General features: G+C 38.6%; 2 protein-coding genes across 4 annotated transcripts in view; one reads left to right on the forward strand and one right to left on the reverse strand.

Annotated features, from left to right (window-relative positions):
- WDHD1 (WD repeat and HMG-box DNA binding protein 1) overlaps positions 1–206 on the reverse strand; it is an 89,662-nt gene extending 89,456 nt beyond the window's left edge. For both annotated transcript variants that reach the window (XM_055361416.2, XM_004055198.4), the window contains exon 1: positions 120–206. The gene's annotated coding sequence lies outside the window, so the exon portion shown is untranslated. The remainder of the gene's footprint in view (positions 1–119) is intronic.
- Positions 141–22,945, forward strand: SOCS4 (suppressor of cytokine signaling 4). 2 transcript variants are annotated; one of them, XM_019010144.3, is made up of 3 exons: positions 141–563; positions 4,958–5,086; positions 16,093–22,945. In XM_019010144.3, exon 3 carries the CDS (start codon positions 16,183–16,185, stop codon positions 17,503–17,505), a length of 1,323 nt encoding a protein of 440 aa, XP_018865689.2. In that variant the 5' UTR covers positions 141–563; positions 4,958–5,086; positions 16,093–16,182; the 3' UTR covers positions 17,506–22,945. The 2 variants fall into 2 exon arrangements, with proteins under 2 accessions (XP_018865689.2, XP_018865688.2); XM_019010143.3 differs by lacking the exon at positions 4,958–5,086 and having other exon boundaries at positions 192–563.
- Positions 22,946–23,559: the final 614 nt, after the last annotated feature.

Genomic DNA, 23,559 nt, shown 5'->3' on the forward strand with positions numbered 1-23,559 from the left:
CCCGGTTTCCCCCACCCGAGTGACACCAGCGGGATAAGGCAGAGGGTCTGTCAGACAATAAGCCGGAAAGGGAACACGCATCTCCTTGGTGGACGCGGGCAGCCGGAGTGGGGACTCACCCGGGTGACCGAGCCTCCGCCACTGAGGATCCACAAGGGCCGCTTCCCGCGCTTCGGCTCGCTCACCACATTGCGCCTGCGCCGACCCGCCCACGCCCAGCGCAGGTCCCGACAGAGGTCGCCGGGTGGTGGCGTCAGCTGCGGCGCCCTCCGCGTGGAAATTAGCCGGTTGCCCGGGCAAGTGAGGGAGGAAGGGAGGGAGCTGAACACGGAAGTGGTGGCGGCGCCCAGGGAACCGGCGGAGGCGATGACCGTGACGGCTGGGTTGGGACCGGAACGCCGAAGCGGGGTTGGGGGTGGCAGAAAAGCATCTGCTTTGTAAGACCTACATGAGGTGCAGGAGTGGTTGGGCCTCCCCTCTCCACTTAAGCAAGCGCCCAGACTGATGGCGATGGTGATGGCAGCAGTTACTCGGACAACCCCAGTTAAGCTGCGCTCCGGGAGGTGAGTGGGGGAAGGGTGGCCGCTGCCTGGCCTCGAAGGCCGGGGTCTTGTTCCTGCCCTCCAGGCTCTCCTCCGAGGAAACAATATCCGGATCCCTAAAAGGATCCGGTCTCTTCTTGGGGCCCAGTTAGCAGACAGATCTTTGAGCATCTTCTCTGGAAAAGAAGGCGAGATCTTCTGAGCCTCTAATCTTGGCATCCTTCGTGCCCTCACCTTGTCGCTTCTGTAGAGATAAAGGAGGAATGACTTAATTTCTGTTCCGGTTGGTTCTCTTGGTACCTGGAGGTATAATTAATTAATGCTCAATTAATGCTTATTCTTTGCGACTCTATATATCCGTTATGAAGAAAGTAACTTGTGTTCTCTATTCAGATCCCACCTAAAGTTTACTGAAGTGAATATTTAGAACCAAAAGAAGAGTTATAACTTAGTAGCCTTGAGTACTTACATTTGATCCATGCAATATCTGCTAAAGTCTTGGCCACTAAGTTTAAGTTTATGCTTTTCTTGTATCTTCATTCTCCATATTGGTACAGCAGCCTGTGATGAAAACCTTCAGAATGATATTCTTTCATTTGTACTTATTTTTGAGAATTTTTCTGCGTTTCTGTGATACCTTCCAGTATCAATCACATTTATTTTATTACCTGAGACGTTTTTCTGTTGAAGAGGTTTCCCTATTGTTTTTTTCAATCTAGTTCCATTGTGAAAAGTTGCAAACACACAGGCAAACCGTCGTGTTCTTACCGTGGGTGGCATTGTGTGAGGCGTTGTTTTTAGTACTAGAGCTCCAGATAGCCTTGCTAGACGCTGAGGTTTGTATATGAATGAAGAGGAAGAATGATTGGCTTAAAAACAACTTGGGATTTGTGGAAAAATAACCCACTGTTGATCTCCCGAAAGAGCAGTGGTACCAGAGATGATGCTTTCTGAGTGACCTAATTTTTTTTTTGGAGATCATTTGTTTTTTGGATAGACTGGCTTATAAATTTTTTCGTTCAAGTAACAATATATTTCATTGGCTACAGTACATAGAGTTCAAGATGAACTCTCATAATATTCGTCTCTATGTTGAATAAAGCGTGGTGAGATTTCTGGTTAGTACTATTCAGAGCTCAGCATAAGAAGAATCTGCAAATTGGAACAAGTTATAGCTACAAAATGCCTTCACTATAATATCTGTAATACCCATGAGACTATGATTGGTGTCCACACATCTGTCATTTTCTCTTATCAATCAAGCCATTTGATTCGTAGGTTAAAGAAGAATTTTCTTTGCAGATTTTGCATGTATGGTAAAAGCTTGAGCCTCCGAGTTCAACAGTCCTGGGTTTTAATTCTAACTGACACATTGTGTGACCTTGAATATGTTCCTTTACTGAAAATCGAATTCCTCATCTCTAAAATGGAGATGACACCTACCTCCGTCGCATTGTTAGAGTATATAGGAGATACTCATGGATGTATAAAAGTAATTGTTATTAATATCTCATGTTATTAAAGGGGTACTTTGGGTGGGTATTTAGTGTTTTTTGTTTAAAGTAGGATTTGTTTAAATAATTATCCAGTAAATTTTTCAAATATTAAAAAATGTATTCTTGTTTTTGCTAGTATCATGTTTTCACAATTCCATTTGTTTCAGTCAAATGGCTACAAATTGTAATACCTTCAGTGAGTTTATGGTCTTGCTGAGGGAAATAGACATTCAAACAATATGATCAAGATGATAGTGCAGTAATGAAAGATGTATAACTTAAATATTAGCAAAATTGTCTAGTTAGTTAAAATAACATAGTTTTTTAAAAAGAAATCAGTGTAGCTGTGTCACTGATATGAGTATCAAAAATTTTCCAAATGTAGTTATTTGTCATTAACAGTGCTTATCTCATAGGTGTGGGTGGCTAAATGAACTGACTGAAAATGATGCCAAAGTCACAGATTCAATTGCAGTGATGGTTAGTTAGCTTTGCTGTGTTGTAACCACTCATACTACCCTTAGACTCACAAATATTTTTGCTCCCAAGGGCAATTGGGTGAGAAAACGGGTACATTGCCATTCTACCAATGATGGTATTACCTATATAAAATCATGTGATCTTACAGGATTTATCTAAGAGGGTATATCAGTATTGGCTTATGGAAGGAGTTTAAAAAATTATTTTCTAGTAAAATATGTACTTGGTGTAAAAATGATTAATCTTGTGAAAGGTAAGGCTAGAAGAGTGTAACAATAGCCGAGGAGACCAAAGTATTGAAAAAAGAAACATTGAAGGCACTTTAGAAATGTGAAGATTTTTATATTTCCAAATGTGTCCTGAAACTTACTAGCCTATTTAATAATTTTGGAGTAAATAGTACTTGTCTGTTTGTATACTTAATATGATATAAAAGGCAATACAGTAAAAGTTGTCCTCCTACTCATACTCCCAGCCATCCAGTTCCCCTGGCTAAAGACAGCGAGTATTTGATTCTTGTATTACATTAACACTAGATCCTTACTACAGCAAGATGAGATAATCAGTGTTATATAGATAGAAAAACAGAAAAGTTGTGATTTATCTAGTCTTTATCTAGTCACACACCTGCAAAATGTCAGAGCTAGAAATAGAACCCAGGTCTTTCACCTAGTCCAAGGTAGTCTACCACACTGATTCTCCAAATCATAGCTGTTGCCACAAAACTTAGAATTTAGTAAAACATAAAGTCTAGAGTCACCTTTTACTAATTTGTATGTAAAACTTGTTACCCAACCTTAATTGTAAGCATATGTAATTGTTATAAAGCAGTGAAGAAAATATAATACAATCTTATAAAAATCTTTGCCTGTTTCTACTTAAATCTATTTACTAAGTTAGCTTCTAAAAAACTACAATTTTTTGTTTTAAAGAATTTAAAACTTTTTAAAAATAATATATTTAACATCAGGAATAATATAAAGTGCTTTGTGATATTTCAGAAATGGAAGAGCCTCCTTGACTTCAGATTTCTGAGGCACGTTTTTGTGCAGATTTTCTAGCCTTACATATAGCCTTTGTTTCCTCTCCCCTTTTTCTTAAAAAAAAAGTGTTCTTTAAAAAAAGTGTTCCCACCTCTCATTTTTAGAAATGTACTTCTTCTAACATGAAAAGTTCTGAGTAATACCAGGAAGCAGTTAATATTTCTTTTCATTAAGTTCAGTGTATGTTGTTTTCATACCTTTTACTCCTGGCAGTAAAAACATGAGGTAGCTGGCATTATCCAGATTTTACAGTGGGAGAACTTAAGCTAAATTAGATTTTTTTAAACCAGGTAACATACCTAGTAAGTGGCAAAGTCTGAATTGTAGCCCACATTTGACAGTTCAGCAGCTCATGCTATTTCATCTTCACCATGTTTATTTTCAAATATGGTATAGTGAAAAACAGTGTAGGTTGTTAATTTTTTACAGATCTTTAAAACTTTAAAATTTTCTCTTTATGCTTAATTGGTCTCACAAGAAAAAAGAATTCAAGGAAATAAGCCAAAATGTCAAAATTGCTTGCTTTTAAATAATGGAATTATAGCTTTTTTCCCCCTCCTTTTTAAACTTTTCTGAATGGTCCATGTATTATACAATGAGCATATATTGTTTTTATCATAACAAATTACAGATTGGAAAAAAAAATAAATCTGTTCAATCTAATTTATTCCATAAAATGGTTCAGTATTATATCTTAAATATTCTGTTTCTTAAATTCTGTTAATCTTCCTTCTGCTTTTAGAAGTTCAGGTACTGCCAGCTCATAGTTTCTGCTTTCTTAACTCTAGATTAGCCTCTTCAGTGATGGGTTCCTAGACCTCTCTCCTTATCTTTAGCTAATAAGCTTAGGGAATGTACACTGATGTTAACAGATTAGCCCATTAATGTTTCCCCAAACTTTCTTCCACAAAAGGATTTGTGGCAAAGTAAAGACAGGAAGCTATGGTTTCTGCAGATTTCTTTACTGAAGGATCTCCTGGGAACGTTTGCTAAATATGCACTGTAATCTTTGAGAGAAGAAGCATTTCCCAAACTTATTTGACAAGAGAACCTTTTTTTCTCCAGAATATGTGTTAACATCTTTCAGAACTAGTGTCCACTAGAGTACAGAGTGGGGAAAAGTGACATAAGCAAACTATAATTAGGAAAGCATGGAAAAAGTGGGGAGAAAGGGAAAGGAGGGTGTAGTGCTACCAAATCAATGATTCTTTTTTAGAAAATTGCCATTAAGTCCCATGAGCCCTGGCTCAGTAGCATGAAAAAAGGAGATACTTTAAAATATTTACTGGAAAATGAACCTGTATTGCTTCTGTAATGAGAAAACATTTGTTTTTTAGGTCAGATATTTTCCCATACAAACAAACCTGTTTTCAGATTTTTTTCTTAACATTCCAAGGAGTTCATCTGTTGTCTGCTCTCCAGTGACTTCCGTTTGTGGAACCTAAGTATTTCTACAGAATCCAACTCAAATATCAAGGACTATGATCAGAATGCTTTCAAGGAGTTTTTGGGCACATGATGGCAGGTAAACTTTGGAATCATGAATTTCGTAGGGAAAGTCCCCAGGCTTAATTACTACCAGAATAATAATATATTTGTGAATTATTAATGTAGTATACTGAATTATTCTTTATAGGATCAAATTTATTTCAATTTAGTATTTACATTACTTGTGGTGTTAGATGTATGTCAGCATCGTAGACATAAGTAGTTCAATGAATAATTAACGTATGCAATAATGCTGTTATCCTACATCATAGAGGATACTAATTAATTTCCAGATAAATGAAGCTTATCCTTTTAATTATTGGATTTGAATTGTTTCCTGTAGAAATTTTGAATTAAAATCACCTTCTCAGCCTTAGTCAGTATTACTAAATGTTATTTAAATATTTTTTAATGAAAACTGACATAATGGGCACTCATTCTGTTATTGTTGTCATTGTAATTTGTGGTAGAACCTGGGACCAAATAGTGGCAGAATCTGGGTACTTGTTTTCTTGAGAAGGCTTTTATATAAACTTGCTTTTTAAACATTTGCTTTTTGCTCATTAAGAAATATGACTTAAAAAAAAAAGATGTCATTCTGTACTCCCCAGGGCAATGTAACATAGCTGCCTTCGTAAAAAATTAATTATTGAATCAAGAGCCAAAGCAGCCTTTTCCCAAGTGATTCTTTCACCTTCTTTTTAAAAAGCTTTTTTGCAGCTACAGTCAAAGATCTTTGATTTGTCACCATCTTTCAAACTATCATCTTTGATTTCTGTGTCACATAAAATTGTTGGTAAAGCCACCTTATTATTCTTCTTCTACATCATTTATACAAAGTTTTTTTTTTTTCTTTTGAGACGGAGTCTCACCCAGGTTAGAGTGCAGTGGCACGATCTCAGCTCACTGCAAGGTCCGCCTCCTGGATTCATGCCATTCTCCTGCCTCAGCCTCTCGAGTAGCTGGGACTAGAGGCGCCCACCACCACACCCGGCTAATTTTTTGTATTTTTAGTAGAGATGGGGTTTCACCGTGTTAGCCAGGAGGGTCTCGATCTCCTGACCTCGTGATCCACCCACCTCGGCCTCCCAAAGTGCTGGGATTACAGGCGTGAGCCACCGCGCCCGGCCCTATACAAAGTTTTTATAAAATTTTAAGAATTAATGATAGGCTATCTGGAACAACTTGTTCGGATTCAGAACCCTACACTTTTTTTTTACATTCAGATTTTACATGTATGGACAAGATACGAAAGCACAATTTCAAAAAACTAATCTTTAGTCTTCATAACTAAAAATAATTTTTCTCTCACTAAAATTAAGTTATTTTTATTGAAAGCAATATGATTTTTTTTTATATTTTAGAATTTTGGTTCAAAGAAGCTTCTGGAAGAGATTAGAAAATTCTCTTTATATGTGTTTAAGTATAAAGATATGAAAGTTTGATAGACTTCTCTCATTTTTTTGTAACAGAATCAAATAATGGTGAAAGAAATTCTAAACATCTTTTTTCTAATAAGATCTCTCCATAGCACACAGTTATTTTTTAAGCAGTTACTTTCTCAGTAATTGTTAAGATGTTACCTATGCCGAAAAGTGAATGATTAAATGTATGTGTTTTTAAAAAATATATCTATCTGCTAAGTAGCTTCTGAGAGCCACTTGTTATTTCAGTAATGGTTATGAAATTTAGAACACTTGTTATTTTGTAAAAGAAAAATGCACAACTCCTCTTAAAAGTTCAACAACTTATGTAAGTAGTTTGTCTTGAGATAATTAGCAGACCTTGCATGTTATAAAACTTCTATGGTCATGTCTCATTACAAAATATTTTAAAGATTCTCTTATTTAAAATAATACAATCCACGAAATATTCTAGTAAGATATAAACAGTAAAGCTGGGCATGGTGGCTCATGCCTGTAATTCCAGCACTTTGGGTGGCTGAGGTGGGTGGATCATTTGAGGTCGAGGAATTCAACACCAGCCAGGCCAACATGGTGAAACCCTGTCTCTGCTAAAAATACAAAAATTAGCTGGGCGTGGTGGCACATGTCAGTAATCCCAGCTACTGGGGAGGCTGAGGCAGGAGAATCACTTGAACCTGGGAGGTGGAGGTTGCAGTGAGCCGAGATCGCACTGCTGCACTCCACCCTGGGTGACAGTGAGACCCTGTCTCAAAAACAAACAAACAAAAAGATATAAACAGTACACTGAAAGTTAATAAAGAAATGGAGAGGGCTGGCTGCCATAACTTGTCAGCTTTTTGGAACTCCCATTCTTCTCTTAGGAACAGCACAGACAAATGACCATCTGACAATGCATGATGGTAACATTATCAACCATATTTAGTACTAATATTAGTTTTTGTATGTTTTAGACAAATATAAATAGAAAAATTTTCTTCCGACTTTGAAGACTAAAATATCTGATGACATTCTGGATCATATATTGATGGGGCAAAAGATAACATTTTATAAAAGTAGGACTTCTTGAGCATGAACTTAACAGTTCTCTAGCAAAAGAATAGCTACGCAAAATTTATATAAAGCTCTAATTCTGAGATAGATACAAAACAGTAACTAATCAGAAAGTTTTCAGGCCAGTCGCGGTGACTCATGCCTGTAATCTTAGCACTTTGGGAGGCCGAGGCAGGTGGATCACGAGGTCAGGAGTTCAAGACCAGCCTGGCCAAGATGGTGAAACCCCGTCTCTACTAAAAAAAACTACAAAAATTAGCCAGGCGCGGTGGCAGGTGCCTGTAATCCCAGCTACTTGGGAGGCTGAGGCAGGAGAATCACTTGTACCCAGGCAGCAGAGGTTGCGCCACTGCACTCCAGCCTGGGCGACAGAGTGAGACTTCACCTCAAAAAAAAAAAAAAAGTTTTCATTGCATTAACTCTCTCTCTCTCTTTTTTTTTTTTTTTTTTTTCCTTGACATGGAATCTTGCTCTGTCGCCCAGGCTGGAGTGCAATGGCGCAATCTTGGCTCACTGCAACCGCCGCCTCCCAGGTTCAAGCCATTCTCCTGCCTCAGCCTCCCAAGTAGCTGGGACTACAGGTGCACGCCACCACACCTGGCTAATTTTTGTGTTTTTAGTAGAGAGGAGATTTTGCCATGTTGGCGAGGCTGGTCTCGAACTCCTGACCTCAGATGATCCACCCACCTCGGCCTCCCAAAGTACTGGGATTACAGACATGAGCCACCGCGCCTGGCCTGCATTAGCTCTTTAAGTACAGGTGAACGTGTGGAAAACTCAACTAGGGCAGTGATATTTTTCACTTTATTTTATGGACATCTACAGCATTAGCACACGTAAAAACAGTTAATCTAAAATCCAAATACACTTGATTGACTGGTACCTGTAACATACAAGTTGGGAGTCTTGCAAAAGAAAACCTGTTTTGTTAGCGTGTACACTTGTTCTTTGGGGGAAGACGTCAAATTGTTCTGTAACTTCATGGTCTATGAGTTTCACCTGTATCTGACATATGGATCCTTTTTCACTTTGAAACATTAGTTTTCCTCCTGAAAATTATATTTGCTCATGAAAATCTCTTTACCTTGTAGTAACACTGCACTAGAGACAGAGGTATTCTGTGATTTCTTCATTATGAAGAAAACTGTAAAGCCAATAAGACTGGCTTGGGTGCTTTAACAAAACAACATATGTAATCTTTGTTTCTTTTTAAAACAAAAAGAAAAAAATAAACATATATGTTAACATATATTGAGTAATTAATACATTTAGGACCTGAGCTGAATACATGCATTATTTTATCCCCAACAGCCCAGTGAAATAGATAGCATTAGTACCTCCATTTTACATGTGAATGCACTGATGTTTCAAGGTTATATGGCTAGCACAAAACAGAAACTGGACTCAAATCATGTTTCTTTTTTTTTTTCCTTCCAGAAATATTTTAATAAAAATTGGCCATTTCCAAGAAACACCCACTGCATGCCCATGAATAAAAGAGAAACATAACAAAATAGAAAATTTACCATATGGCTATGATTTAAAGAAAAAAATGCGGACACGAGCACATTAGCAAAATATTAAAGTCACGTGCCTTCTTATGGACTCAAACCATGTTTCTAATGCCTGCCGCCGCTATGCTGTGGGAATGCATCCTTGCCATCCATATACATATATAGAGATACTGAGAATGTTAAAGTGGTTACTGCTGGGTGGTGGGATTATGGATATATTTACTTTTTCCTTATAACTTTATGCCTAGTTTGGGTTTTCCATGGTGAGCATGAATTTTCCTTCTCAGAAAGACTTAGTATCTCCTCTTTATCTCTAGGCTTCTAAAATTAGAATAATGTACTTTGATGTTGAGTGGGCTCTTTCAATATGGAGGTGCCTGTCCTTTAGTCCTGGGACATTTTCTAACCTTTTTTTTTTTTGAGATGAAGTCTCACTCTTGTCCCCCAGGGTGGAGTGCGATGGCATGATCTTGGTCCCCCAGGGTGGAGTGCGATGGCATGATCTTGGCTCACTGCAACCTCTGCCTCCAGGGTTCAAGTGATTCTCCTGACTCAGCCCCCCGAGTAGCTGGGATTACAGGTGCCTGCCACCACACCCAGCTAATTTTTGTATTTTTAGTAGAGACGGGGTTTTACCATGTTCGCCAGGCTGGTCTAGAACTCCTGACGTCAGGTGATCCACCCGCCTCGGCCTCCCAAAGTGCTGGGATTACAGGCTTGAGCCACCACACCTGGCCATTCCTGGGAAATTTTCTAATATAGTTTCTTTAATAATTTCTCCCGTCCATTTTGTTGTTGTTTTCTGTGAAATGCCTATATTAATCTCTAATTTTCTTGTCTTTTCTGTGTAGTTAACCATTTTTTCCTATTTGCTGTATTAGTTCCTAAGCATACCCACGAACTTTTCTATTGAATATTTTATTTCAGGCCAGGTGCAGTGGCTTACACCTGAAAATCCAAGCACTTTGGGAGCCAAGGTGGGCAGATCACTTGAGCCCAGGAGTTCAAGACCAGCCTAGATAACATGGCAGGACCCCATCTCTACAAAAAAATACAAAAATTAGCCAGGCATGGTGGCATGCACCTGTAGTCCCAGTTATTTGGGAGGCTGAGGCAGGAGGATCACTTGAGCCCTGGGAAACAGAGGTTGCAGTGAGCTGAGATCAATGCCACTGTACTCCAGCCTGGGTGACAAAGTGAGACCCTGTCTCAATAAAAAAAAAAAAAATATTTTAGCAATCATATTTTTTTTTTTTTTTGAGACAGAGTCTCACTCTGTCGCCCAGGCTGGAGTGCAGTGGCATGATCTCGGCTCACCACAGCCTCCACCACCCGGGTTCAAGCAATTCTCCTGCCTCAGCCTCCCGAGTAGCTGGGACTACAGGTGCCTACCACTGTGCCCAGCTAATTTTTGTAGTTTTAGTAGAGACAGGGTTTCACCATCTTGGCCAGGCTGGTCTTGAACTCCTGACCTGATGATCCACCTGCCTCCCAAAGTCCTGGGATTACAGGCATGAGCCACCGTGCCTGGCCTAACAATCATATTTTTAATTTCCAAAAAAATTCTTATTCTAGTTGTCTCCACCTCTTTTTTTCTTATTTTTTTTATTTTTTTTTTTAGAAGGAGTTTCACTCTTGTCACCCAGGCTGGAGTGCAGGGGTGCAATCTCGGCTCACTGCAACCTCCGCTTCCCGGATTCAAGCGATTCTCCTGCCTCAGCCACCCAAGTAGCTGGGATTACAGGCGCCTGCCACCACACCCAGCTAACTTTTGTATTTTTAGTAGAGACAGGGTTTCACCGTGTTGGCCAAGCTGGTCTCAAACTCCTGATCTCAGGTGATCCTCCCGCCTCGGCCTCCCAAAGTGCTGCGGTTACAGGCATGAGCCACTGTGCCCGGCCCCCACCTCCTTTTTATACCATCTTACTTATTCATAGTTGTAATATCTTTTCTTGACTTGAAGTAAGTCAATTTTAGTTTCTACTCTTTCCATGGTTATTGCTTTCTCCAAATTCTGTATATTTTGTTATTTCATATATGTTAGAAGCTTTCCTCAAAAGTCTTATATTAGTCTGTTCTCACGCTATTAAAGACATACCCAAGACTGGGTAATTTATAAAGGAAAGAGATTTAATTGACTCACAGTTCCACATGGCTGGGGAGGCCTCATAATCATGGCAGAAGGTGAATGAGGAGCAAAGTCACATCTTACATGGTGGCAAGCAAGAGAGCTTGTGCAGGGGAACTCCCATTTATAAAACCATCAGATCTCAAGAGACTTATTACCATGAGAACAGTATGGGGGAAACTGCCCTCATGATTCAATTATCTCCACCTGGCTGCACCGTTGACACATAGGGATTATTGCAATTCAAAGTGAAATTTGGGTGGGACACAGGCAAACCATATCAAGTCTGATAACCCAGGAGTGTTCTTTCATAGTTTAGAGTGTACAGCTATGTTGCCTGGAAGCTGTGTGTGAGTAGCCAGGGCCTATGGATATGTGTGCTTCACTGTATGCTTGGGTGGTCTTCTAGCTTTTTATTGGAGGATTCCCAGCTATCAGCTTTGACAGATCTTTTCTCTTTGGCCATTCTCTTTCTCCAGGAAAGTATCTGCCACTCTTCTGTTAGGGAGGTATAAATCTAGCTGCTGGAGTTCTGGGAGCTGGATGGCAGAAGAGAACAAGGAACTTTTACTTTGTTTCTGTTTTTTAGGCCCAGTCTTCCCCTCACCTCTGCTGTGTCTGGTATTTAAAGTCCTGAGCCCACCTAGTTCAGTTTCTCCAAATAATAAATGTCCCATCTCCTCTAAATGTGGATAAGAAACTGAGAAATCTACCTGCTCTTAGGCAGAATTTCAACTTATCTCCCCATGTTCCACCCTGTTCTCCACCCAGACTTTCTGTAGCACCCAGTGCCTGTGGGTCCTGAATTGTACCTGCTCTGTTGGCTTGTGTCTTATCTGTGTTACCTCTGTGCCTGATGTCTGTCACCTGCATCTCTGCTGCTGAGTCAGTTATTGTTCATTCGTTTTCTGTACTTCTATTTTATGACTCAGGTTATAGATATCTGTTCATTTCATTGAAGAAGAGGTTTGTGATTTTATTTCTCATATTTTCTTGTTGTTTGGACTGACTTCTGAGAGAAGGGTGGGGCAAAAAGATTTTTACTCAGCCATTTTCTGACTGGAGTAATTTTTGTTTTATAATGAGAAAAAACCAAAAAGCTGTCTTCATCTTGAGGGGAAATTAAGTTACACTACTCATTGAGAAATTTAGGGCTGGGCTCAGTGGCTCATGCTTGTAATCCCAGCACTTTCACTTGAGCCCGGGAGTTCAAGACCAGCCTGGGCAACCTAGGGAGACTCTGTCTCTACAAAAAAATTTTAAAAATTAGTCTGGCATGGTGGCACGTGCCTGTATTCCCTGCTACTCCAGAGGCTGAGGCAGGAGAGTCACTTGAGCCTGGGAGGTCGAGGCTGCAGCAAGCCATGATTGCACCACTGCACTCCAGCCTGGGCAATAGAGACCTTGTCTTAAAAAAATAAAATGAATTTAGTAGAAATGGGAACAGTTACGACCAAGAAAGCATTATAATAATCACTGAAACATTTTATAAGCAGACTTAGTTGTTTTTGAAGGTAGCAAGAAGTTTGAGAGAGAAATTGAAGTAGGGCCTTGGTAAAGGTGAGAATGTCATCAAGAACACAGGTAGAGGCCAGGCGCGATGGCTCATGCCTGTAATCCCACCACTTTAGGAGGCCGAGGTGGGCGGACCACGAAGTCAGGAGATCGAGACCATCCTGGCTAACATGGTGAAACCTCGTCTCTACTAAAAATACAAAAAAAAATTAGCCGGGCATGGTGGTGGACACCTGTAGTCCCAGCTACTCTGGAGGCTGAGGCAGGAGAATGGCGTGAACCCAGGAGGTGGAGCTTGCAGTGAGCCGAGATCGTGCCACTGCACTCCAGCCCAGGCAACAGAGCAAGACTCCGTCTCAAAAAAGAAAAAGAAAAAAAGAACACAGGTAGAGAGCTTAGCTCTCATATGGAAGTGAAGGAAGAAATGCCACAATTTAGAGGTAGCAAGGAGACAAGACTAGAGGTCACACTCATAAGTGAAGTTCATTTAGTAAATAAAAGTGCCAAGCATTTCAAACCTTATTAATAAGTGACTCTTCATATTCTTCAGCCCATCTTGTTGCTTCTAATTTTTGTTCAATGGAATTTAGTCAATGAACAGCCAAAGCAGGCAGTTGAATACAATTTTGGCTGTGCTAAGTGATGAAGTTTCTTTCAAAATTAGATAAGAAATACTTTTCCTTAAAGATCTTAAATGGTTATATATCATTGAGCACACTAAATCAAAATACAGTTGTCTCTGCGTATCCAAGGGAGATTGGTTCTAGGACCTCTGCAGATACCAAAGTCCATGGATGTTCAAATCCCTTAAAATAAAATGGAGTGATATTAGCACATAACCTACATATGTCCTCCCAAACACTTTTAATCATTTCTAGATTACTTATAATACTACAATGTAAATGCTATATAGAGTTATTATAGGCTGGGCGCAGTGGCTCACGCCTGTAATCCCAGCACTTTGGGAGGTCGAGGCAGGCAGATCACAAGGTCAGGAGATCGAGACCATCCTGGCTAACACGGTGAAACCCCGTCTCTTCTAAAAATACAAAAAATTAGCCGGGCGTGGTGGTGGGCGCCTGTAGTCCCAGCTACTCGGGAGGCTGAGGCAGGAGGATTGCATGTACCCGGGAGGCAGAGCTTGCAGTGAGTCGAGATCGTGCCACTGCACTCCAGCCTGGGCGACAGGGCGAGACTCCATCTCAAAAAAAGAAGAGTTATTATACTGTATTGCTTTTAATTTATTGGGGATTTTTTCCTCGAATATTTTCAATCTACAATTGGTTGAATCTGAGGATGGAGAACCCATGGATATGGAGGGCTGACCATAATAACTATAATCACCAGATGGTTTTTTTTTTTTGGAACTGGGGTCTCACTCTGTCACTCAGACTGGAGTGCAGTGACACGATCATGGCTCACTGCAACCTCTGCCTCCCAGGCTCATACGATCCTCCCAGGCTCCTGTGTAGCCGAGACCACAGGCGTGCGCCACCACACCCAGCTAATTTTTTGTATTTTTGTTACAGACAGGGTTTTGCCATGTTGCCCAGGCTGGTCCCAAAGTCAGCTCAGGTGATCCACTCACCTTGGCCTCCCAAAGTGCTGAGATTACAGGCATGAGCCACTGCACCTGGCCTTAGAAATGGAGTTCTTTATATGGCAAGTCTTTATTATTAGTTCACACTTTTAAACACTTGACAGTCATATTTTCTAATATAGATACTTATTTCAAATCCACTACTTTGAAAATGGATTCAAGTGTCTGTAGACATTTACTTGATTGTTGGGATTTTTAAATTTTCCTGTGACATAATCAGACAATCATATCAGACTGTTGAGTATGACTGATTTTTTTTGTTGTTGCAAAATTTATTTTTCATTTGTAAAATATTTGAGATTATAGGACCCCTTCCCCAAGTTCCTGGCGTAAATCTTTTTTTTTTTTTCTCCAAGACAGAGTCTTGCTCTGTCACCCAGGCTGGAGTGCAGAGGTGCGATCTCACCCCACTGCAACCTCTGCCTCCCGGGTTCAAGCAGTTCTCCTCAGCCTCCCGAGTAGCTGGGATTACAGGCACCCGTCACTGTGCCTGGCTAATTTTTGTATTTTTAATAGAGACAGGGTGTCACCATGTTGGCCGGGCTGGTCTCGAACTCCTGACCTCATGATCCACCTGCCTCAGCCTCCCAAAGAGCTGGGATTACAGGTGTGAGCCACCATGCCCAGCCAACCCTAAATCTATTTTTTTTTTTTTTTTGAGATGAAGTCTCGCTCTGTCCCCCAGGCTGGAGTGCCGTGGCGCAGTCTCGGTTCACCACAACCTCCACCTCCTGGGTTCAAGCGATTCTCCTGCCTCAGCCTCCCGAGTAGCTGGGATTACAGGCATGCGCCATTGCACCTGGCTAATTTTTTGTATTTTTAGTAGAGATGGGGTTTCACTGTGTTGGCCAGGCTGGGTGGTCATGAACTCCTGACCTCAGGTAATCCGCCCGCCTCAGTCTCTCAAAGTGCTAGTATTACAGTCGTTAGCCACCTCACCTGGCAACCCTAAATCTTATTCCGCATAAGAATACTTAAGTAAATTCCATTTACAAACAATCATTATCATTAGTCTTCATGAAACTCGGTATTTTACATTGCAAATTCTAGTATGTTTTACCAACTTCAGAGGAAAGGCAGTGCCTTATAGAAATTTATTTGCTTGTTTTCAAATTATCAAGAATACAAAGGAGTATGTGTTTAAAATGGCTAATTTTTATCAATTTTGTATTTTCTAAAAATTGCCTAGACTAATGGTAAAGTTGACTAATTATTGAAGTGAGTTTAAAACACTGTATTGGGAATGCTTACTGGGCATTTTTGCTGTTCAATGGTGATTGTTTATTTAATAAATTCTTACAGCTTTACAACTTAAAATTGTTCATATTTTAATCAGTAGGAAAGGAAATAGGGAGAAGAAGGTGAAGGAACTATGTAGGGTAGTAGTTCTCAAATACCAGCTCATAGATTTGTGTCTGTCTCCTACAAATAATTCACTGGTCTGCTGTGAAATAAGAAAACTATGGTAAGGAGAGATGAGCATAAGATATACTTCAAGACTAGAAACTATTCACATTTGAGCATTTATTATGGTTGATAGAGGAGGCTTGGCTTTTTCTTATCCACACTGAAAATTAGCTATGAGAAAGGAACTCACTCTTCACTCTATGGCACTATTAAATTATCATGTATATTATATAATATATAGCATGTTATTTAAGTGGGAACAAAGTGTCTTGGGACTCCCTTCCAACATCTCTTTTTCATGTACTAACTGTGCTTTTCCCTCTTGTGTCTAATTGAAGCTTAATATGTAAACTAGACAAGGTAGATGACAAATGGTTAATGACTTTTTTTTGTTTTCTTTAGATACATCCAGAAAGTACCCAGAAGACACTTCCTGCTGGAAAAATTGAAAAAGCAGTATTTATAACATTAGAATCTGGATAATTTGTTAACATGGCAGAAAATAATGAAAATATTAGTAAAAATGTAGATGTAAGGCCCAAAACTAGTCGGAGCAGAAGTGCCGACAGAAAAGACGGTTATGTGTGGAGTGGAAAGAAGTTATCTTGGTCAAAAAAGAGTGAGAGTTATTCAGATGCTGAGACAGTGAATGGTATAGAGAAAACCGAAGTGTCTTTAAGGAACCAAGAAAGGAAGCACAGCTGTTCATCCATTGAGTTGGACTTAGATCATTCCTGTGGGCATCGATTTTTAGGCCGATCTCTGAAACAGAAACTGCAAGATGCCGTGGGGCAGTGTTTTCCAATAAAGAATTGTAGTAGTCGGCACTCTTCAGGGCTTCCGTCTAAAAGGAAAATTCATATCAGTGAACTCATGTTAGATAAGTGTCCTTTCCCACCACGATCAGATTTAGCCTTTAGGTGGCATTTTATTAAACGACACACTGCTCCTATAAATTCCAAGTCAGATGAATGGGTAAGCACAGACTTGTCTCAGACTGAATTGAGGGATGGTCAGCTAAAACGAAGAAATATGGAAGAAAATATAAACTGTTTCTCACATACTAATGTTCAGCCCTGTGTCATAACCACCGACAGTGCTTTGTGTAGAGAAGGTCCTATGACTGGCTCTGTGATGAACCTGGTTTCAAATAACAGTATAGAAGATAGTGATATGGATTCCGATGATGAAATTCTAACACTTTGCACAAGTTCCAGAAAAAGAAACAAACCCAAATGGGAATTGGATGATGAAATCCTGCAGTTGGAAACACCTCCTAAATACCACACGCAGATTGATTATGTCCACTGTCTTGTACCAGACCTCCTTCAGATCAATAACAACCCATGTTACTGGGGAGTGATGGATAAATATGCAGCCGAAGCACTACTGGAAGGAAAACCAGAGGGTACCTTTTTACTTCGAGACTCAGCACAGGAAGACTATTTATTCTCTGTTAGTTTTAGACGCTATAGTCGTTCTCTTCATGCTAGAATTGAACAGTGGAATCACAACTTTAGCTTTGATGCACATGACCCCTGTGTCTTCCATTCTCCTGACATTACTGGGCTCCTAGAACATTATAAGGACCCAAGCGCCTGTATGTTCTTTGAACCACTTCTATCCACTCCCTTAATTCGGACTTTCCCTTTTTCCCTGCAGCATATATGCAGAACAGTTATTTGTAACTGTACAACTTACGATGGCATCGATGCCCTTCCAATTCCTTCTTCTATGAAATTATATCTGAAGGAATATCATTATAAATCAAAAGTTAGAGTACTCAGGATTGATGCACCAGAACAGCAATGCTAATAACAGGATAGGAACATGGGAATGATAATATATATTTTTTCTTTTAATATTTTATTTTTCTTTTTATGCCACTTTGGATTTTTCTACAAAGGCAGTGGTGTCCAAAATAAAATCTCTGCCCTAAATTTTACTAATAAATCCATTTTTTTAGTGATACACAAATTGTTTAAGGTTATACACTAGAGCTTAAATAGGTATTTTTAACCAGGTGTTTGGTTTTTGTTTTTACCGTGTAGGTTGTATACTTACATTTTTTCTTTCCTTAATTTATACATGATCCTTTTTTCTTTCCTTAATTTATACATGATCCAGGCACATTTGAAATTTGGTAGGCATTGCAAACACATTTGAATATTGTGTATTTCATACTATTCTTTAAAAGTAATCTTTTGTCCTTTCCTACATGTAAAATATTTTGTTAATCTATGCCATTAGTAGTATTATATATAAAATATAGTCCCCTGTCCCCCTTTTCATTGAGTTTGATATTCTTCAGTAAAGCTGAATGTTGTAATTCACCATTCATACTAATGTTATTGACTTTTGTAACTTACTAATAGGGATGTTAAAGGTAACAAAACCAAGTCAAACTTGGTGTATTTTTATTTTAAATATTAACTCTAAAGCAGGATTACTACATTTGATTAATCTGGTCAATGAGAATCAAATGGAAACATATCATTCTGGAGGTGCACTTACTCTTCTACAATGTGGCCGGATCATCTGTCATTCCTGAATAGGTCTTTCTCTCAACCTGTAAGAGCTAAACCATCTTCAAAACATAAATCTTGTTCCTTTCTCATTGGAAGCTTTGAAAATAATGATAACACTATTAGTAGCTAGTAGTTACTAAAGTGCTAAAGTAATTGTGGGGTTTTTCTGTATTAGCTTATGAACTGTTGCTTCTACTTAGCCCTTTTATAGAAACTCTGAGCTGTTACTTTGGGGAAATTCCACAATGTATTAGCAGCCACAAATTTCCACTGGTAACCAAAGAGTACCTAAGTAGTTTTTCATTACTTTAAGTTGAATTTGAATAAAGATTCAAGAAATAAACACGGAGCTCAGTATTCAGGAAGCTTAATATTGTTTTTGATCTACAAGATCCAAATAATTATCCCTATTTTCAGAATTAACTTAGTCTTTAATGTGGCTTCAAAAAAAGAAAGCCTTTTGACAGCTACATGACTTACACCATACAGAACAGTACTGGACAAAAGGGGTGATATTTTAAATTTACTGTCCCAGAAACAGGGCAACGTTTTTAGAAACATCTTTAGCCCAAGGTAACTAGTAAAAATAAATGGAGTGGTATCCTATCTTCTTTTTTTAAGGAATCAATGAATAATAAAGGTAGATAGACAATTTTCTTCTGGTGAGCTGTCTAACCCTTTGTACACATTGACATTTTTAATATCGTAACTGATTTCTTGATGCTAGTTTAGCTATATTAGGAAACTGCTTCTACCTAGATTGAAAGAAATTTGACTCATAAACTTCCAAGTTAGAACAAATATTTCTTCATTATTGTTGCTTTTATGTGAGTAGCATTTCCCTATCTTGCAGTTCTGTTAACATGAAAATGGCATTTTTCCATAATAGCTTTAAAATAATTTTTTAGTAATTATTACAAAATTAAGGAAAATCTCTATTACCGTTATCTTTTAGCATTTTTTTTTCTCAGTGATCTCAAGATTGTCTTAGTCTCAATGAGATGTAGCTACAAAAATGGCACCTCTTAGCAGTGATGAGGCTCAGGATATCATAACACCAATGTCAGGATAAATATCTCTTCTAAAGACGATATTTACCTTTTACAGGGTTAGAAAAGTCTCATACTACCTCATCTTTATTGTGGCGCTTTTGTAGATCACTGAGAAGCTTATCTTATTAACCAATATACCACTTCCTAAATATCCATCTTTGGTGAAAGAAAATAGTGTGGTAAGAGTACCCATGATTATAGTTTTTTATCAGAATTTGATAAGATTTTCTGTTTCTGTGAAACAATTATTTTAAATATTTTTTCTTTTAAAAATAACTTTTTATCAGTACAGAAAAACCTAAGGGATGACTAGCTTACAAATATTCTGTTAAGGGGTAGTTTTATAAAGAAAAATGATATATAATTATGTTGTCTTTTATAGTGTTAAAATTAGTATTTATATGAAAGTCAAGATCTAAGTACCTTTTCATATAATTCAAACTGATTGCTTGTGATATGTTTTCTCTGGCTTTTTTATTTTTTCAACTTCAAAGTATTAACAGCTGTTAACACTTAAAAAGTACTGCCACATATGTAGCCTTGAAGTAGTTGATCTAATAAATGAGAGCAGGGAGGAGATTCATTGACTCTGAAATGATTTTTATTTTTCCTTTGGTATTTGCTACAGTGAAAAGAAGTTTGGAAAGTAGATACATAAAGACTTGAGAAGGGAATTGTTTAAGGGAAAAGAAAAGAGTAATAATTTTTTTTAAAACATTAAGGAATTGGAATTCAGAAAGGTTACCCCCTTCCTCTGTGTCTTTGTAAGGATACATTTGGAAGAACATACAGTATTCAGAAACTAACCTATATAAAATGTAAACAATATATTGATTGCACTATATAAATGAGTAAATTTTGAGAGGAACAATGTGGGAATGTATAAATTTGTGTAAAATTTTGTAACTGTTGAACAAAGGGAAGATTTGAACAGTGTAAATTCCAGAGTTGAGAAAGCATTTAGCATGGTGGAAATGTGGAGAGCTTATTGGTGAGAGGATGGAGCTAAGAGAAATAAGATCAAATATTAAAATTAGGAATTTAGGCATTACCTCAGGGAAAAGCCTTGACAGTGAAAAGAAACTACTTAATCGCTAATAGCTAGTCTGGACCAGACACTTAACTGCGCTTTGGGAATCATCCTGGGCTAATCAGGAAATAAACTTGACTTTTCTATTTTTCTCTGAAGCTTTACAGGACATACTCCCACTCCCATTTTTTTCTAAGCCTACAGCATCTTGATTCATAGTATAATTCCTGAAGTATGCTGAATGGACTTTTTAAGGTTCCTTTAGCATTTTTGTATAGAGTTATATGTGATCTTTCTATAACCATGCCATTCACTTAAATAATTCATGAAGGGAATGGTTTAATTTAAAGGAAGACCTAATAGGAAGAAGATTAAAGGAAGCTTTTAGTCAGCCTGTGGCTAGATTTATTGATTTGGTGATCAAACCTGTGCTATTTCCTGAATTTCAGCTAATGGCCAACTGTGGTCAAAGAATGGCTTTCAGTTAAAGTTTTGACCTCTTATTATAAATAATATAAAGAATGTCTCAGTAATTAGAAATCCCTTAATAAGTAGAACAAATGTGGCAAGTAGGACTCCTATCGGTATACAAATTCCATTTCTTTTTATAAGAAAAACACATAAACCATTATCATTTATTCATGAGCCAAAGCCATTAAGAAGATAAATCCAGTTATCAGCTTCCTGTCTCTGAAGTTTGGATCATTTTATAGATCCACGCAATAGAGAGCTTCCTTCCTATGAAACAAAAACCTTGAGATCTCTTTTTTTGAGACAAGAGTCTCGCCGTTGTCAGCCCAGGCTGGAGTGCAATGGCGCAATCTCGGTTCACTGCAACCTCTGCCTTCCAGGTTCCAGCAATTCTCCTACCTCAGCTCCCAAGTAGCTGAGATGACAGGCGTGTGCCACCACGCCCAGCTAATTTTTGTATTTTTAGTAGAGATGGTGTTTCACTATATTGGCCAGGCTGGTCTCGAACTCCTGACCTCAGGTGACCACCCGCCTCGGCCTCCCAAAGTGCTGGGATTACAGGCATGAGCCACTGTGCCCGGCCAAGATCTAACTCTTACGCTTACTTTTCATTAAAATATTTCTTGTCACTTTTAGCTATTGTCAGAATCCAATAAACAGCTTACGCATTCATTTTGGTAAAGCAAATTTCACAGGAAAATAGACAAAATTATAAGAGATTCCTGGAGACAACACAAGGAAAACAATGTTTAAAAGCAAAATAGCCTGTGTAATGTTAGGTAATGTAATGCCCAAGTGAATAAAAGATTTTTCGTCAAGCAAACTACTGTTTCTACTTTGGGGAAAAAAGTCAGTTTTACATTTTAATTTAAGGAAAGAACAGAAAGCACAAAGGTTTTTCTTTTCTTTATTAATGGCCTACTAGAAATGAGCAGTGCAAGAGTCTACCTGTACTATTCTAATACAGTAAGATATTGGACACAAAATGGAGGTAACTTTTTAAAATAGATTGGCTTGGAAGTTGAAATGTAGATTAATGGATATAACCCAATAGAAAGGGATTTTCAAATAAAACCAAAGTCTATTTTTTTATTTACTTTCTAATTTTGAACAGATGACTCAGTCCTAAATCTTTGCCTTTATTTCCTATAAAATGTAGGTGATACTTGTATTTTTGTTTTTTGTTTTTTTTTTTTTTGAGACGGAGTCTTGCTTTGTCACCCAGGCTGGAGTGCAGTGGCGCAATCTCGGCTCACTGCAAGCTCCTCCTCCCAGGTTCACGCCATTCTCCTGCCTCAGCCTCCCGAGTAGCTGGGACTATAGGCGCCCGCCACCACGCCCGGCTAATTTTTTGTATTTTTAGTAGAGACGGGGTTTCACTGTGTTAGCCAGGATGGTCTCGATCTCTTGACCTCGTGATCCGCCCGCCTCGGCCTCCCAAAGTGCTGGGATTACAGGCGTGAGCCACCGCGCCCGGCCCAGGTGATACTTGTAACTCGACTTCCTGGAGGTTAATTCTTCAGCAAGAGGTGACCCTGGGAGCATACTTTAAAATAATTGCTGTACAGCCATTGAGTACTAACGTGATGATAGGTTTTCAAAATCTCTTTGTAGTGGATGCTGCATAATTACATTCACTTCTCTTAGACTGTAAAAGACTTTCTTGACTTGTTTTAACAGTAGAGATAGCAGTACAATTTGAATTTATGGTTTAGGCTCTGCAATTAGAGGAACAATTGCAGTTTCCTCCTACCCTTCATATGGTCTGTGTAAAACTGATGTTTGCTTAACTTATTTTAAAAGTTGATTACGTTTTCAGAAAATAAAGATAATCACATTTGCCATGGTTATAATCAAATCTAAGCTTTCAGACTTGAGAGCCATGGTGTAAAACTCGAGGTTTATTTAAATTATGCTGACTTTGCTAGAATTGGATAAATTCTGTATAAGCCAAGTATGAGTTCACATGTACTCGAATATACAGTTTTCACAAAGCTATTACTCTCGTCAGTCAGGCTTGTATGATCTATTCCTTACCACAAAAGAAGTAGACAATTGCCACTTTTATTTCTAATCCTTAAGTTGAATGTTTCTTCTTGGATGTAAGTTCAAATAAATTGATCTGGATAAATTTTCATTTCTACTTAATTAAAACTTCCTATGTAAAATCCAAAGGCTTTGTGTTTTATTTTAAAAACATAGTCTTTACTTCACACATTCAACTTAGAATCTGAAAAAGATAGAGAAACCCATATTCTTACATATTTTCTAATTTATAATACACTCCTTTTAGTTTTTTTGTGTTTGGGACTTCCAGAAGCAGGTGCCAAAATGTGATTAGAAGTGCAAGAGATTTATTTGGAGTGAAACACCTAGAAAGATAGAGAAGGGAGCAGAAGGTGGGGAATTCTTCATACCACACTGAAAGTCTGACACCTAGAAGGAAGGATTGAGTAGGGGAGCTTCGGACTTAAGTGCATCTTCAGACCGCTAGATGAGGACTTGGTTCCCAAGCAAAGGTTGCCTGTAGACAAGCCCACAGGGACAGGAATGGCCTAGATCTAGACCCCTCCAACGTGCTCAGCGTTCCTGGCTGATTGCAGGCAAGGAAAAGTTGGAGGCTATCCATTACTGGTACACAGCGCCAGGACTAGGGTATGGTGAGGCACTTAGGGACAAATATTTGACTATACGACTAAGGAAGACAATGTTTCGGTGCAATATTGTAATATCTGAATTGATGCAAAAAAGCCTATGATGAGCAAGATACCAAATTTCAAATCAAACC

The sequence above is a fragment of the Gorilla gorilla genome, chromosome 15 (assembly GCF_029281585.2).
Source record: "Gorilla gorilla gorilla isolate KB3781 chromosome 15, NHGRI_mGorGor1-v2.1_pri, whole genome shotgun sequence".
In the NCBI taxonomy this organism is placed as follows: Eukaryota; Metazoa; Chordata; class Mammalia; order Primates; family Hominidae; genus Gorilla; species Gorilla gorilla.